The sequence below is a fragment of the Lepidochelys olivacea genome, assembly GCF_965140295.1.
Source record: "Lepidochelys olivacea isolate rLepOli2 genome assembly, chromosome: 10".
NCBI classification, from domain to species: Eukaryota; Metazoa; Chordata; order Testudines; family Cheloniidae; genus Lepidochelys; species Lepidochelys olivacea.
In genome coordinates, this window is record NC_140420.1 from 40,635,201 (window position 1) to 40,653,194 (window position 17,994).

Sequence of the window (17,994 nt, forward strand, 5' to 3'; positions counted from 1 at the left end):
TACCATGGGCTCTGGGGACAGCCCTACCAGTGGGTGTTGGAGGGCAGGCTGTGACTGAGAAATAGTAGCGGAGTTGGGGGAGGGGAAACTGAGGCAGGACAAAGCCTGCATGTGGACTAGTTTGGTAGAGGCAGGATTGGTGCATCCAGTGCTTGGTCCCAGGGCCTACCAGGAGCACTGCTGTAGTTCAGCAGAGGCTCAGAACCACAGTACAAGGAGCAAGCCACTGGGCAGGACTCAGGTGCACTGGCAGAGCTGTGGGGGCCCAATCCTGGAAGAACGGGGAGCAGGGGTGGGTGCTGCTGCCCAAGACCAGACTATCTGAAAAATTGGAGTAAGTCCAGCAGAAGGCAATGAAAATGATTAGAGGGCTGGGGCACATGACTTACGAGGAGAGGCTGAGGGAATTGGGCTTATTTAGTCTGCAGAAGAGAAAAGTGAGGGGGGGATTTGATAGCACCCTTCCACTACCTGAAGGGGGGTTCCAAAGAGGATGGCTAAGCTAGCTGGGATGATTTAGTTGGGGTTGGTCCTGCTTTGAGGTTTGGGAGGTTGGACTAGATGACTTCCTGAGGTTTCTTCCAAACCTAATCTTCTATGAGTCTATGATCCAGGGGCACCAGTGGTCTGCATGAGAGTGCATTGACAGATCTGTGTAGGGGGAGTTACCAGCCCCCTCCCTTCCCAGGCACTATAGCAGGGAGTTTGGCTAGGATTATGTGCCCAGTCGGGAGAAGGCTGCACACCCAGAAAAGCTGCTGTGTCCTGCTAGGAACGCAGTGCAAACAGCACAGGATCCCAGTGGTGCCTCGGGGTGAAGGAAAGCTGCCCAAACAGGTGGAAGAAATGGGACTGGGGGGGGGGCTGGAAGGCCCTGGTCTTTGAAGGGACCCTTGCAAGGTTACAAGTTGCCTTCTAACCCAGTAGAAGTTAGAGGGCTTCTTGGGCTTAATTTATAGGCCTGATCCAGACCCAAACTGGACCCAAGTCCACCCTACCTGACCCTGATCCTTCCCCCTGAACCTGAGTCAGCACTGCCTTCTGCCCTGGGATATCTCTGCTCCCCCTGACTGGAGCTGACTCATAGTCAGGTCCCATCGGGTTCAGGGCAAGTGGCAGGGCTCTAATGGAGGTGCCCACCACCTGGTTTGCCTGGGTTACTAACAGCACCTGGGGATAGTAGAATCGGTCATCTTCTAGTGCCACGAGCTGTCTGCTCAGCTGGGGCATTCGCACAGCACAGAGCCATCCATAGCCTGCTGCAGCCTATGGAAGTCCTCTTCATGCCAGGGGGCTTTGGCTCATGGCCTGAGAGACAGGGTGAACTGCAGGCTCAATTCTGCCTGATGCCACATGGGCGAACACACCAAGGAGTGGGCATGGCCCCAGGAGCCCCAGGGATTACTATGGTGGCTTTATGCCACTCTCGCACCTCCAGGATTCGGAGCTGGTCTAGGACTGGTGGCCCTGTGGGTGTACAGCAGAGCAGCTCCTGTTGGGGGCTTCCCTCCAGATGCCAGTGAACTCCAGCTGCAGCCCTTTCCCCTCCAGCGGCGGTTACCTATGTCAGTCCTGCCCCACCCCCGAACTGATAGATCTCCGGGGGGCGAGGGTGGAGTCTGTTTATATTGCCAGGGTGGCGCAGCAGCCAGGGCCAAACTCTGATGCCCACTCCGGGTCATACACACATTTATTGCTAACTCTTCTGTCTCTATGAGTCTCCCTGAAGGAAGAACTCCTTCAGCTCATCTGGAACCTGTGGAGAAAAGGGTCTGGGTGAGACACTGACGAGATGATTCTCCCAGCGCTCCCATCCCGCCAGCACAAGCCTCTGTCCATTACCTTTTCCTTGTGTTCCATGAGTAGTTTGTATGTGGAGCAGGCTTTGGAGATCAGCTCATCTGCATCCAGGTCTATGATGTTCCCACAGACCTACGGGGGAGGGGGGGGGGAAAGGAGAGCAGAGACACCACCAACCAGGGTAGAGCAAATAGGGGGCAGGAGGCTGCTCCCCTGGTGGCCGTTAGCTGTATGTGCAGTGCCTTTTCAAGCCAATAGGTATCACTGAAGCTGGCACCAGGGGTGAAAGGGAGCCGGTAGGGGCCGGTACTGCTTACCGGTAAGAACCGCACCGGCCCGTACCCAGCCCACAGTAAAGCGTTGCCGTGGCAGCGCTTTAATGTCCCTGCCCCTTTTGCCCCCCCTGTCAGTGCCCTGCTGGTGGGGTCCGGACCGGCAGGGCCACCAACGCGGGGGGGAGGGGGAAGGGGCAGCGACGTTAAAGCGCTGGCGCAGCAAAGGACCGTCCTTAAAGTGCTGCTGCTGCAGCGCTTTAACGTCGCTGCCCCTTCCCCCTGCCAGTGGCCCTGCCGGTGGGGTCTGTCCCAGCAGGGCCACCGATGGGGAGGCAAAAGCGGCAGGGACATTAAAGCGCTACCGCAGCAGTGCTTTAAGGATGCTCCTTTGCCGCTGCGGCTCTTTAATGTTGCTGTGCCCCCCTGTCAGCAGGGCACGGCAAAGGACCCTGTAGCGCTTTAACGTTCCTGCCCCTTTTGGCCCCCCCCCGGCCGCCAACGGACGGGGGGTGCAAAGGGAGCAGCTGCCCGGGGCCAGTGATTTAAAAGGGCTTGGGGCTCCGGACACCACTGCCGCTAGGGCAGCAGCAGCGTCCAGAGCCCCGGGCCCTTTAAATCAACACGGGAGCCCTAGGCGGCATGGGCCAGCCGGACTGGAAGGACTGGCTGGGGGATGCTGACCCCCCAGTCCCGCCCCTTCCACCCAAGGCCCCGCCCCTTCCAGGGGCCGGAGCCAGCCCGCCCCGAACCGGTAAGTGGCATCAGTTACTTTCACCCCTGGCTGGCACCATCAGCCCCCAACCCCGCCACTGCTCCAAACCTGGCTTTGCTGCCATGGTGTGTCTGCTGAATGTTTTAACCAGGGCAGGGGGTATCTAATGTGGCAGCTAGGACTGGGTGACCCAGCTACCAGGAGCTACCTGTATCTTCATCCAAGCCTGAACACTATGCATTTTTGACATTTGCTTCACTTTTTTATTCTCACGTTTCCTATTCATAATTTCATCCCCTCCTTCTACTTCCCACCAGGGATTACAATCATAGCAATGCAGGGCTGGAAAAGACCTTGAGGGGACATCTAGTCCAACTCCCTGCACTAAGACAGGACCAGGTAAACCTAGATCATCCCTGACAGGGGTTGGGAATCTCATGAGAGATTCTGCTCTGGTACGATATACAGCCCAAAGGCAGCAGTCTCCTCTCCACTCTGCCCTGCAGATCTTTGGCACATTCTACAATGGGGAGAGGTCACCTGGTCCCATGAGGTTAAGGCCTGTCTAAGGCCTAAGGAGTAGAGCTGAGTAGGAAAAAGTTTTCCTGTTCTGTGAAAAATTTTGAAATAAAAAAAAAAAAATCTCATCCCGCATCAGGATGAACCAAAGAGACAGAGCCCCACCCCAGAATAGCTCAGGGGCTATTCCCCTGGGATGTGACAGCCTGCGGTTTCAATCCCTGCTTTGCTGGATTCGGAGCAGGAATGTGACCCTAAGTGTCCCAAGGGAGTGCTTTGATCACTAGGCTATTGACTGGAAGACATGAGATGAACTGTCCTAGGGATGGGGGTTCCACGACCACCGCTCCCAAGAGAAGGAGGCGAGTGGTGATGGTTGGGGTCTCTCTCCTCAGGGGGACTGAGTCATCTATCTGCCGCCCTGACTGGAAAAATCGAGAAGTCTGCTGCTTGCCAGGAGCTAGGATTCACGATGTGAGGGAGAGACTGCCGAGACTCATCAAGCCCTCAGATCGCTACCCCTTCCTGCTTCTCCACATGGCACCAATGATACTGCCAAGAATGACCTTAAGTGGATCACTGCAGACTACATGGCTCTGGGAAGAAGGATAAAGGAGTTTGAGGCGCAAGTGGTGTTCTCATCCATCCTCCCCATGGAAGGAAAAGGTCTGGGTAGAGACCGTCGAATTGTGGAAGTCAACGAATGGCTACGCAGTTGGAGTCGGAGAGAAGGCTTTGGATTCTTTGACCATGCGATGGTGTTCCAAGAAGGAGGAGTGCTAGGCAGAGACGGGCTCCACCTAACAAAGAGAGGGAAGAGCATCTTCGCAAGCAGGCTGGCCAACCTAGTGAGGAGGGCTGTAAACTAGGTTCACCGGGGGAAGGAGACCAAAGCCCTCGGGTAAGTGGGGACGTGGAATACCGGGAGGAAGCACGAGCAGGAGAGCATGAGAGGGGAGGGCTCCTGCCTCATACTAAGAAAGCAGGACAAACAGCAAGTTGTCTCAAGTGCCTATACACGAATGCAAGAAGCCTGGGAAACAAGCAGGAAGAACTGGAAGTCCTGGCACAGTCAAGGAATTATGATGTGATTGGAAGAACAGAGACTTGGTGGGATAACTCACATGACTGGAGTACTGTCATGGATGGATATAAACTGTTCTGGAAGGACGGGCAGGGCAGAAAAGGTGGGGGAGTTGCATTGTATGTAAGAGAACAGTATGACTGCTCAGAGCTCCAGTATGAAACTGCAGAAAAACCTGAAAGTCTCTGGATTAAGTTCAGAAGCATGAGCAAAACGGGTGATGTCGTGGTGGGAGTCTGCTATCGACTAACGGACTAGGGGGATGAGGTGGACGAGGCTTTGTTCCGGCAACTCACGGAAGTTACTAGATCGCAGGCCCTGGTTCTCATGGGAGACTTCAATCACCCTGATATCTGCTGGGAGAGCAATACAGCAGTGCACAGACAATCTAGGAAGTTTTTGGAAAGTATAGGGAACAATTTCCTGGTGCTAGTGCTGAAGGAACCAACTAGGGGCAGAGCTCTTCTTCACCTGCTGCTCACAATCGAGAAGAATTTGTAGGGGAAGCAAAAGTGGATGGGAACCTGGGAGGTCGAGTTCAGGATCCTTACACAGGGAAGAAAGGAGTACAGCAGAATACGGACCCTGGACTTTAGAAAAGCAGACTTTGACAACCTCAGGGAACAGATGGGCAGGATCCCCTGGAAGAATAACATGAGGGGGAAAGGAGTCCAGGAGAGCTGGCTGTATTTTAAAGAATCCTTATTGAGGTTAGAGGGACAAACCATCCCAAAGTGTAGAAAGAATAGTAAATATGGCAGGTGACCAGCTTGGCTTCACAGTGAAATCCTTGCTGCTCTTAAATACAAAAAAGAAGCATACAAGAAGTGGAAGATTGGACAAATGACGAGGGAAGAGTATAAAAATATTGCTCGGGCATGCAGGAGTGAAATCAGGAAGGCCAAATCACACCTGGAGTTGCAGCTAGCAAGAGATGTTAAGAGTAACAAGAAGGGTTTCTTCAGATATGTTAGCAACAAGAAGAAAGTCAAGGAAGTGTGGGCCCCTTACTGAATGAGGGAGGCAACCTAGTGACAGAGGATGTGGAAAAAGCTAATGTACTCAATGCTTTTTTTGCCTCTGTCTTAATGAACAAGGTCAGCTCCCAGGTTACTGCACTGGGCAGCACAGCATGGGGAGGAGGTGACCAGCCCACTGTGGAGAAAGAAGTGGTTTGGGACTATTTAGAAAAGCTGGACGAGCACAAGTCCATGGGGCCGGATGCGCTGCATCCAAGAGTGCTAAAGGAGTTGGCGGATGTGATTGCAGAGCCATTGGCCATTATCTTTGAAAACTCATGGCGATCGGGGGAGATCCCGGACGACTGGAAAAAGGCTAATGTAGTGCCCATCTTTAAAAAGGGAAGGAGGAGGATCCTGGGAACTACAGGCCAGTCAGCCTCACCTCAGTCCCTGGAAAATTTATGGAGCAGGTCCTCAAGGAATCAATTCTGAAGCGCTTACAGGAGAGGAAAGTGATCAGGAACAGTCAGCATGGATTCACCAAGGGCAAGTCATGCCTGACTAATCTAATTGCCTTCTATGATGAGATAACTGGCTCTGTGGATGAGGGGAAAGCAGTGGACATGTTGCTCCTTGACTTTAGCAAAGCTTTTGACAAGGTCTCCCACAGTATTCTTGCCAGCAGATTAAAGAAGTATGGGCTGGATGAATGGACTATAAGGTGGATAGAAAGCTGGCTAGATTGTCGGGCTCAACGGGTAGTGATCAATGGCTCCATGTCTAGTTGGCAGCCGGTATCAAGTGGAGAGCCCCAAGGGTCAGTCCTGGGCTGGTTTTGTTCAATATCTTCATTAATGATCTGGAGGATGGTGTGGATTGCACCCTCAGCAAGTTTGCGGATGACACTAAACTGGGAGGAGAGGTAGATACGCTGGAGGGTAGGGATAGCTTACAGAGGGACCTACACAAATTAGGGGATTGGGCCAAAAGAAATCTGATGAGGTTCAACAAGGACAAGTGCAGAGTCCTGCACTTAGGATGGAAGAATCCCATGCACTGCTACAGACTAGGGACTGAATGGCTAGGCAGCAGTTCTGCAGAAAAGGACCTCGGGGTTACAGTGGACGAGAAGCTGGATATGAGTCAACAGTGTGCTGTTGTCGCCAAGAAGGCCAATGGTATCTTGGGATGTATAGGTAGGGGCATTGCTAGCAGATCCAGGACGTGATCATTCCCCTCTATTCGATATTGGTGAGGCCTCATCTGGAGTACTGTGTCCAGTTTTGGGCCCCACACCACAAGAAGGATGTGGAAAAATTGGAAAATGTCCAGCGGAGGGCAACAAAAATGATTAGGGGACTGGAACACATGACTTCTGAGGAGAGGCTGAGGGAACTGGGATTGTTTAGTCTGCGGAAGAGAAGAATGAGGGGGGATTTGATAGCTGCTTTCAACTACCTGAAAGGGGGTTCCCAAGAGGATGGATCTAGACTGTTCTCAGTGGTAGCAGATGACAGAATGAGGAGTAATGGTCTCAAGTTGCAGTGGGGGAGGTTTAGGTTGGATATTAGGAAAAACTTTTTCACTTGGAGGGTGGTGAATCACTGGAATGCGTTACCTAGGGAGGTGGTGGAATCTCCTTCCTTAGAAGTGTTTAAGGTCAGGCTTGACAAAGTCCTGGCTGGGATGATTTAGTTGGGGATTGGTCCTGCTTTGAGCAGGGGGTTGAACTAGATGACCTCCTGAGGTCCCTTCCAACCCTGATATTCTATGATTCTATGACTTGTCTTAGGTGGGTCACTTGCTCCCCGTGGTTTTGACCAGAAATCCCATCCTGGACCTTAGAAACCTTCCCGCCGAGTGTCCAGTAGAAACTGGCCCTTTACTGCAAACGTTTCAGTTTAGAAAACGCAGCATTGTTGTATGAATAACCTGAGCCTCTATACCAGGTTTGCCATTGACTGTGGGGTGACCTTGGGCAAGTCCCTGTCCCTCTGTTTCCCCTCCTAGCCCTTGCCTGTTTAGATTGTTGGGCGGGGAGTATCTTTTATTGTGCCTAGCACAACAGGACCGCAATCTCTAGTGATCCTACTGTAATATTAATAAAAAGAAATGCAGATTCAACAGGACATGCTGGTCAGTGAAGATGCTTGGAGAGCCAGGGAGTTCAGGTCAGTCTGGAGGAGGTTTAGACAACCATCCATGTTCATGGGTGATGAACTGAACCACCTCATCTTTTAGACCATCTGCAAATTTTAGGGGTGCCAATTGCAAAACTAGAGGGGGGGTCAAGAGAAGTGGCAATCATGAAAAGGTCATATCAGGGAATCTTAGACATGAGAGGCAGGAAAGAGCTGTTAGGTAACATCTTGTCCATGCCCTTGCTGGCACAAGATTATACCCTAGAGGAAAGACCACCACCACTCTACTATGCATCCCAGTTTCAAATGGCTCTAGTGCTGGAAGACCTACCATTTCCCAAAGGAGGCTACTCCACAGCCTCACAGATCTGACTGTCAGGAGAGTCACTCTGACATTTTCCTTTGCTGGCTTTCATCTGATTTTCATCTGATTTCATTTCACTCCTATTTATTTCTCTTTTGATCATCCAAACAATCCTTTTCCTTTATTGGTATTTCAGATCTTTAAATACTGAACACAGCCATCACTCCTGTCCCTCCCCCACATTTCCTTCATGGAACATATCCTATATTACACATGCAAACCTCCGTTAAAAGAATACTAAGACTGCAAAGTCAAGTATTAACATTAGGATGGGCCAGAATTAAGGTTTCTGAGCACCCTGAATTGGGCCTCCCTTGTGTGTATGCATTATGATACAGTCTTCAATTACATGATCACCTACTATCTTTTCTACAGGACCACTGCCTCTTTTAGTAAGATTTCAAGTTCTAGTCCCAAAGCACGAGGGGAGGGGTGGGGAGAGCTTCAACAAAATGGTTGTGAGAATTTTTAACATGGGCAAAACAATGTATCTTTCCCTAATCTTGTTCTCAGAAATGTCTGAATTGCTTTTGCTGAAACTTTCCAAAAATAATCAGCCTGAGGCTGACACCAAGCATGGGAAATTTCAGCCAGAATAACAGTTTGGCAAAGGTGTGAGCAAGTGTAAACATGGCCATATAAAAGAAAGTGTTGGGTAACCTTAACTCCAGGCAGCACCACTAGCTCTGCCTATAATAAATCTTTCCTCATAAACCCTACTGAAGAACTAATCTGCTGTATTAGGAAGGAACCAGGGATCTAGATTCTTAATTCCATTTTTTTATTTGAAAATTCCCCCTCTTTGTCCTTCCCCATTCATTCTCAGAGATTACAGCTTGAAAAATTGAAATGGGACCTCTTCACAAAGGTCAGGCCAGGAATCAGAGCTGATGCCAAGCTTCCTTCAAGTTCTGCATATCAGGATAGGACCAAGCTGCAGACTTTAGATCTGGCTCCTGGTCTGAACATCCCCAAAGTTCAGGGGGTTTAGAATCCTGTGTTCATATTTGGGCTCATGTCCATTAAAAACACTGAACTCACATTTGTTAAAGGCAACTGAGTGTCTGAGAAAAGTGCCACTTGACTACCTTGAAGAATGGCACCCAGGACAGGCAGAGCTCATGCTGTGGAAGTGCATGCTTCCCTCAGTGTTCCCTGCCAATATGTCCCATCCTTGAGTGAGGAGGACCACCTCAGCGGGTAAGCGTGTCCTTTTAATCACATTCATTGCTTGGCCTCTCTGCCAACAAGGGGGCTGATCCATATCAAGCAGAAATGTGTGTCTGGTGATGTAGCTAGCTGTCTACTAGGATCTGGCCTGAGACCCACCAACTCATCTCAGTCAGGGCACCAACAGCAGCCTGATAGCAACAACACTCTATTGCTATTGAGAAGGGCTTGAATTGAATCCCTCTCCTAGAGGGATGATGCAGTGCATCCCATTCCCCTCCTTATCTACTGATTTTCTGTGGGAGGGGGGACTGTGTTACACACCAGGTTCCCTGCTGGCTGGCTCACCATTAAAATGTCATCTCCACCCATATTTTCCCGGAGGATTTGGTCTCTGACACTCTGCAGCATAGTGTAGGCCACGATCACTTGGAAATTTCTGCAGGGTATCCCCATCAGGAATACCTTGGAAGAAACAGACCATGGGCCAGAATCAGTGAAAAACGTCAGAGGTGATTCCCATGCTCCACCCAAACCCAGCAGAATCTGAACCTTTTGTCTCAGGAACAAAACATACTAGCAGTCTATAGCACCTTTTATGCTGGAGGATCCCAAAGCTTTTCGTAGACTATATCTTTGAGATCACTGAGTCATCTGCCATTGAAATGCAGCCACTTGTGTGGTGGAACAAGGCAGCTATTTCAGAGCATGCAGCAACACTACACAAATAAATAGGGGAAATGGAGAAACAGTTGCTGCACATGAAATTACAGGAGTAATTTTAGGGAGGGGGACTGTATCTATTTGGAAGGTTGGGCTTGTGGTTTAGGAACATGAATGGGACTGAGAAGAGCTGGCTTCAATTCCCACCTCTGCCACAGATTCCCTTATCCTCTTTGACCATCAGCTTCCCACTTGAGTGTAAAGCAGGGATCAATTTAGAGGATACACTCTTAGGGCGTAGATCCTGTCTCCTGCTATATGTACAGCGCCTAGCACAATAGGGCCCTGATCTTGGCTGACAACACTTCAGCTAATGCTACTCCTCTTGCAAAATAAGTAGTAGGGGCTCTTTATCAAAAACAAGTGCCGAGACCCTTGACTTCTCAGACAAAACATGGCACCTCCAACAGCACAGAGCCCCTTGACTTGCTGGGTCCATACAGACTTCAATATATTAAGCAAGTGCAAATTAACCATATACCAATATTGGTCGTTCATCTTGCAATGAACTCATCCACTTGGTCTGAGCTGCATTTGCTGCTGGGTGAACTGATTCTAGGTTTTCAAGGGCAAAGTGGCTTTTGATATTTTTTTGGAGACTCACTTGGCCAAATAATCTCACTTCCAGCATTGTCTGCGCAGGGTGTTCAGACACTCTCCTCTCCATTTCAGATAGAGTTTCTCCTGCCATGGCACAGCCCTGAGACCTCAGCAGGAAGGGCGAGCATGGAGAGGGAGCTCTGTGCAAATGCCAATTGAGATATGAAAACCACTGGGAAGAGGGCTGGGAAATGAGAACACTAAGTGAGCGGTTTGGTTTGGTGGGGCAAGAATCCTGTTGCTGCAGCAATCCTCCCTTTACCTTGGAACTTGAACACACACATGGTGTGTACTGTCCGCACCTGCATGCGCCGACCCTGCAGCTCCCATTGGCCGCAGTTCCCTGGGGCAGCGCGCAGAGCTTCCCTGATCGCACCTGTGCCTAGGGGCCACAAGGACATGCCAGTTGCTTCCGGGAGCAGTGTGGAGCTGGGGAGGCAGGGAGCCTGCCTTAGGCCTGCTGTGCCGCCAGTCTGACTTTTAGCGGCCTGGTTAGCAGTGCTGACCAGAGCCACCAGGGTCCCTTTTCGAACGGATGTTCCAGTTGAAAACCAGATGTCAGGCAACCCTACCCTTCTCCTCAACACCACACCCCCTCATTACCCCTTATCCCCAGTCACCACCATGGTGCTGCCTCTTCCCTGCAAGACCCTGCCCCACCCAGTCTCTGCCCCTCCCCCTCATCACTAGCCCTTGTGAGACAGCTTGCTGCTGCAGGTGTGGGGCAGATACAGGTAAAAGTCAGCTAGCAGATTGCGGGTCTGATCGCGGGTTGATCCTGGTGGATGCAGATCCACATTTTGTATCCTTGCAGGGCTCTATCTCTCTGGCCTGCAAAATTGTGTCAGGGACCTCCCAAGATGCTATGCTGTCTAGTGAGGTTTCCATTATTCCCATCTCCCAGTCTGGCTGGAAATACCAGAAGAAACTGCCTCTTGCAGCTGTGGGAGCAAAAGCAGACTAGGATCATTCCACACTGATGCTGGACTCACTGGGCAAGGTTTTCTAGCCAGTGTGATTCAGGAGGTCAAACCAGATGATCACAATGGCGCCTCCTGGAGCTATGAAAATAAGTCAACTCAGATCCCATCAAAGCCCAGCCTAAGCTCACCTGAAGAGTCACACATTTCTCAGCCCATGTGTCAGGTTTATAACAAAACCTCTTCTTATGAGAACTTTGCATAGCTCAGCCCTCTAGCCTTCCACCACCTGGAGTTTTCAACACAACTGGGCAGGAAATGGGGTTTCATTTACAGAAAATGTTCGCAAAACTGAAACTTTTCAGCCAAACCCCAAAATATTTCTATTTGGAAGTGCTGCTGCCGATGCCTTATGGAAGCCAGCTGCCTCATTCTCCCAGTCTCAAAAATCACCATAAACATTCCTAGATTTTATCTAAGTGCTTTTCATCAGCATGTCTCATAGTGCTTTACAAATGAGGGCAATATCCTACTCCCATTTTACAGATGGGGAAACTGAGGCACGGTAAGGGGCTGTGACTTGCCCAAGGTCACCCAGCAGGCTAGTGAAAAAGCCTAAAATAGAACCCAGGACTCCAAAGTCAAGTCCACAGTTTTCTATAGGCCAGGCTTCCTAGGTAGACTTCCCAGGTAGACTTCCCATGATGCATCACAGTCTCCCCTCTTGAAGAGGAAAAGTAGTGCATAATGGAAATCCCTGGCTATGGTGCATTATGAGAGATGTAGACCCATAGAGGTTCCTAGAGAAGAATGGGTACAAGAGGCAATAGAACTACAACTCTAATGAGACACTAGGACAGTATTACCAAATCAAACTGCTCTAGGAATTGTTTTGGGGAAGTTCTCTGGCTGGAGATCAGACTGGATCGCAATGGTACATTCTGGCCTTGGAATCTATGAAATATTTCAGCTTTCAGGATATTGGTTTTTCAAAAATAACAAAAAAAAAATCAAAATTTCCCAAGGAAAGCAGCCACTTCTCATGAAGATTTTTTTCTGTCAAAAAAAAAATCCATCAAAAACAATTTAGAGGGAACATTTGTGACCAGCCTCAGTTTCCAGTCCCACTCTGGAGTGGGCCAAGTCATTGGTCCTCAATCACAGAAATGCTGCAAGAGATGATTAGTTCATTGCCCTGGAGTCACATCCACTCTGGCAAGTCACTTAGGCAGCCTCTCTGGCTGAGACTCTTTGCCCTCTGTAGGGGGAAAGGAAAGTTACAAATGTCGGGTATCCATCATGCCTTCAGGTGCCAGGAAAGCCACAGAATGTCAGAAAGCTCTCACCTCCCACAGTCTCCAGACGTCATCAAAGGATTTGAAGACTCGCTGGAAGAAGAGGCAAAACCAGGGGAACAGTGACTGCACAACTCTGCCCTTCCCTTCTAGAGGATGAGAAAAGCAAGCTCAGGTTAGGGACCGAGACACACCTTACCATCCAGCCTGTGCAGGTGTAAATCAGAGAGTGTCACATTGGGGCTCTCTTCTCAGTTGCTTTATTTGCTGCAATACATGTTAGGTTGCCACCTTTAAAAGTTGGTTCTCCAGAGCACACATCCTGTTGCAACGCCTGGACATTGCATCACCATGTTGCCAGCTCTCATCATCAGGCAATGCAGCGTCAGCACATAGTGACATTGTCACAGAATGGGATGCTGTTACATTGCCATGCAACGTCAAGGCATTATCATGGCAACTCCATGCTATGTCATAACAAGAGGATGTTGCACAGGCCTCAAAAGATACTGAGACTCTGATGGCCCATCCCTGTGACTTGTAGAATGTGAGTCAATATTGGAACTCTCCCAGGGAAACTGGGATGTGTTGGCAACCCTAGTCATTCTCAAGCCTCCTAGTTAAACCCATGTAATGTCCCAGGGAGTGCCATGGAGGTACAGTGTAGGACCTAGAGGGGAAGGAAGAGCTTGGATTTTCCACCACGGTGACATCAATAGATCCCTAAGGAAGCCAGTCTGGCCTTTCTAGTCTAAGGAAAGTACAGCTCAGTGCAGGAAAGGAGCCTTAAAAGAGAAACTCCTGTCAGGGATGGTCTTGGTTTACTTGGTCCTGCCACAGCACAGGGGGCTCGACTTGACGACTTTGCATGGTCCCTTCCATCCCCACAGCTTGGTGATTCTATGGAATACCAGAGGACCACTCCCCCTACCCATCACAAGATAGTGATAGAGAAAGACAGGAAAAGTAGATGGGGAGGGTTGAGATTCACCGTCCTGCTCCAATGCCAGGGAACCCAGGATGTGGGACCCCTGCTCAGGGCCTCAGCCTCCATGCACACAAGATGTGGCAGACCTAGGCAAAACCTGTCACTGTGTAAATGGTTCCTTTGTTTTGCTTCCAACGCCTGGAAATTACCTGAGCTCCAGTAGCATTTGCTTTGTTGTTCTCTGGGTGGGGAGGGAGAGTAGCAGGACTTACCCAAGTGCTTTGCAAAGACGGGATCCATAAATGATATCACTGCTTTCAGCATTATCAGATTTTTCCCGACCCCAATGTTCACAACACAGCTGTGCTCCTGGAAGAGACAATTCAGGAAGGCTTGGAGGACAGGAAGAGACCAGATGGCCCAGCTTGGCTATAGCCTCCTGTTAAATCCATAAAGCCAAATCCTTCCCATAACTCCATTGGCCTTACCCCAGGAATGAATCTGGCAAGGGTTTACACTACCAAGATCTATATGAAACAAGCCCCTGCATGAGTCACCAACTGGGTTTCAACCTGGGACCTTCTGAATTGTATTATAGATCGCTATGCTTAAGCAAAAGGTACATTCCCAGTAGCTGGTAGCAGCAGTAGGCTGTTACCCTCTGGTGGACCAGCCATTAGACACAAACTCAGTGCACACTGTTGCTTATGTTTCTCTGTTTCTGTAACCATGTACTAATATGTCTAGAGTTAAACATACATTAGATATAACCTCTGCTTGCATGGTGCTCATAGACACCAGGCCTGTGTGGTGTCCACGATGGTCTGTCTTTCTGAGACAGCTAGGGGGCACTGCCTCTGGTTTGCCAACTTGGAGGGGTGCAATGCCCTGGGAAGCATGGTGAGAAGTCAAGGTGAGGACGTCTTACTGCAGTTTGCAGTTTTCCTGGGGTGGCTTTATCCAACAATGTGCCAAACTACAAAACCCAGGAGCCTCTTGGCTTCAGTTCTAGTGAGTTTGATCTGCTGGGTTATTAGGAGCTAGGAAACAGTTGACTCCCCTCCCACCCCTCATTCTGACTGATGGGGAGTGTTTTGCCAAATTGCTGTTCCAGGTCTTCTGGTGATGTAACCACCTCCCCAACTATCCAGCTTCCACCAGCAGCCTGGGCATGTCCTGTAAGGCTGGCTCCATCTCCCTCCTCACTGTGGCTTGGCAGGCGGGACATGGGTCAAGTCACACCATTTGTCATACAGGGGGTGGAGCAGGGTGGCTGGGAGGAAAAGTTGAGTTGAGTGACTTATCACTGGTGAAGTATGGGCGGGCTTGCAAACCAGGAGGGGGTCAGGCTGGCCCTCTTCTCTCTGGGGTGTCTGCCACAGCTGGGTGTGGGTGGTCAGGTCAGGCAGATTGCCTCCAGGGAGCATTGCTGCAGGCTGGTCAACTGGATGGCCCAGTGAGGGCACAAAGCCGGGGCCCTACAAACCCTCTGACCTACTGTTTTCTGGAGGAAGAATTGAAACAGCCAGTAGACCTCATGTTCCTTCTCCACCAGCAATTGGAATAGCAGGAGCATCTCGTGGAACCCCTGCTGGTACTCTGCCAGGAGAGAGAACATACAGACACACTCAGATGTACAAACAGACTACTGCAGCAGTCCAGAAACATGCTATGAAACAGCATGTCCCTGGGGATTAGGTTAACATGCTCATGGAAGCTCTCCTCCCACTTGATAATGGGGATTTGTGGATGGAGCTCACCAAGACAATGAAAGGCCCCACACTCTTAAGTGAAGGAGGGGCAATAAATTCCGGAAATGAACAGATCAGAAGGGAATGAAACACAGGCATGGGGTACAGGTCACAGGGTCTAACTCAAGGGCTCACTGCCCTGTCACATGGGCAGTAGTGGAGATCAAAGTCCTTTATTTATCCATAGTTTGGGCAGTGCCATTGCTAGCCCCTCCCCTACTCCACCCCTGGGTCGCAGCTCTGCTGGGAGTGGGGACAGGGGAGTTCAGTTCCAGTGACTCATGTGAGCCTTAGCCTCTTTGTGAGACAGCCTGCATGAGTGCACAACACCCTAACACCCTGAGAAATTTCTCCCTAACACCCTGAGAAATTTGCCCTTGCACAGAATAAGAAAAGGTGCTTTTGAGACAGCTTATGGGAGCTTAGTTGGTCACTGAGGGACAGGGACCGCACAAGTGGGGTGGGGGGAGGGTTAAACTGTGTTCTGTTTTACCAGGTCCTTGTAATGTGCCCATCACTGTTGTGTCTGAGCATGTTCCGGGAGTGCATTCTGTGGCATGACTGGCATGTCACCAGTTGGTTTGGGAGAGTCTGGGAGGAGGGATTTTGGCTATGCTTGAACAGGAAACCTGAAAGTGATACAGACATCCCTTTCACTACCACCCAGCCCCCTAGTCACCCCACTTCCCATGATTTCCCTGGCCCAATTGCCACCTCCTATTCTTCTACACGTGGTTTCCCCCCTGCCATTCTGCACACCCCTCACCTATCCTGCCATCTTGCTCAGTGGAAAGCACCAGCATGTCCCTCTTTCAGAAATGAGCCTCAGTAGGGTGACCATATTTCCCAAAGAGAAAACGGGACACCGGCAGCTGCTCACCAGAGGGCCCCGCCCCATGCTAGTGCCAGTAGCTGGAACCCTACAGAGGGAGCCTCGCATGCTGGAATTCTACACTGCTTCCTCCCACAAGCCCTACCTCTCCTCTGCGGGGGGCTGATATCTCCGCTCGCCCCCTCAGCACTGCACCCCACTTTTGTGACAAAAGAGGGCATTTGACCGATTTGCTTTTGCCAACTGATCAAGTCAGCAAGAGCAAACAGGACAAATGCCCACTTTTTGGATAAAAAGTTGGGACAGCCAGGACAGGGCTTAAAAAAGGGACTGTCCCAGCTCAAATGGGACGTATGGTCACTGTAAGCCTCAGTGATATCATAAGGATCCTTTGCTGATGCCCAGGTGTGCTGCTGCCCCAGCACTCACCAGCCTCCGTGTTGCATACGTAACTTAGCAGAAGGATCTTCTCCAGCCGTTTCTTGTCCACTATGGCGTAGCCTTGTGCGTCTCGGAGGTACAGTCTCTGCAGGTCAGAATCTGTTGTGGAAGAAAGAGACTTTTTTCCCTTATGGGAGCAGGGTGCCTGGAGAAGACTACATCGCTGGCTCAGATCATGCAGCCCTCCTGAGACTCCTAAAAGTGTGAATTGGGAGTGCTTTGTTCCAGAGCCTTGAGTGGGCCTGACTGTTATAAAAAGCCAGTCAGCTGCAAACCAGCTGAGCGGTGAACAGCAGAGAGGCTAACAGAGGGAGTTTGCCTGGGATCTGTCTTAGAGGAGGTACGCTAAGGGTTGCATTAGAGAGGCTGTGTTGGTGAGTATCTGAGTGTCTGTTGTGGGGACAGTTTGACAGTTTGACCGTGTGCTTGATTGGTTGTTTGAAAGGTGTGAATTGTGAGTGCTTTGTTCCAGGTGAGCCTTGAGTGGGCCTAACTGTTATAAAAAGCCAGTCAGCTGCGAACCAGCTGAGCGGCGAACAGCAGAGAGGCTAACAGAGGGAGTTTGCCTGGGGAGAGCCCACTGAGGCTTACACCTTGCCGGCTTCTCTGACTACTTACTACAACTCCTGAGGAAGCTCGTAGAAGGAAGGTAATATGGATGGGGAGTGTTCAGCTCTTGTGACCTGCACTGAATGTGCCATGTTTGTGTTTCTTTGACAGGACAGAAGTGACTTTGTCGGAACAAAGTGCAAGCTGGTCTCCATATTGGAAGAGAAGGTTCAAGGTCTGGAGCAACAGGTATCGACCCTGCGTTGCATAAGAGAAACTGAAGATTTCCTGGACAGACGTCAGGATATGCTTCTACGGGCACAACGTTTTGAAGATTCAGAGCAGGCTGCACTGCGTGGACAGGAGGACGGTGAAGAAATTTGGCAGCATGTGATCTCCAGAAGAAGAAAGGGGAGCGTCCATGTACCAGCAACGCAGATACAGGTAAGCAACTGTTTTCATATTCTTTCCACAGGTACTAATGCAGAGAGTGGACAAGATGATACATCTGAGGAAAGGGAACAGAAGGAGACTCCGCCAATTTGAAGGCATGAGATGCACTGTCCTAGGGATGGGGGTTCCACGACCACAGCTCCCAAGAGAAGGAGGCGGGTGGTGGTGGTCGGGGACTCTCTCCTCAGGAGGACTGAGTCATCTATCTGCCACCCCAACCGGGAAAACCGAGAAGTCTGCTGCTTGCCAGGAGCTAGGATTCACAATGTGAGGGAGAGACTGCCGAGACTTATCAAGCCCTCGGATCACTACCCCTTCCTGGATGGTGTTCCAAGAAGGAGGAGGGCTAGGCAGAGACGGGCTCCACCTAACGAAGAGAGGGAAGAGCATCTTTGCAAGCAAGTTGGCTAACCTAGTGAGGAGGGCTTTAAACTAGGTTCACCGGGGGAAGGAGACCAAAGCCCTGAGGTAAGTG

The 17,994-nt window shown here is 50.4% G+C and overlaps 1 protein-coding gene across 1 annotated transcript in view; it reads right to left on the minus strand.

The window, feature by feature from the left end:
* Positions 1 to 1,695: 1,695 nt before the first annotated feature.
* Positions 1,696 to 17,994, minus strand: part of TBC1D21 (TBC1 domain family member 21) — a 133,140-nt gene continuing 116,841 nt past the window's right edge. Inside the window, exons 7-13 of the mRNA XM_084642149.1 lie at positions 16,506 to 16,616; positions 14,992 to 15,092; positions 13,766 to 13,862; positions 12,617 to 12,714; positions 9,376 to 9,492; positions 1,843 to 1,932; positions 1,696 to 1,756 (exon numbers count right to left, since the gene is read on the minus strand). Coding sequence (XP_084498275.1) covers positions 1,712 to 1,756; positions 1,843 to 1,932; positions 9,376 to 9,492; positions 12,617 to 12,714; positions 13,766 to 13,862; positions 14,992 to 15,092; positions 16,506 to 16,616 — 659 coding nt within the window. The 3' untranslated portion in view covers positions 1,696 to 1,711. The remainder of the gene's footprint in view (positions 1,757 to 1,842; positions 1,933 to 9,375; positions 9,493 to 12,616; positions 12,715 to 13,765; positions 13,863 to 14,991; positions 15,093 to 16,505; positions 16,617 to 17,994) is intronic.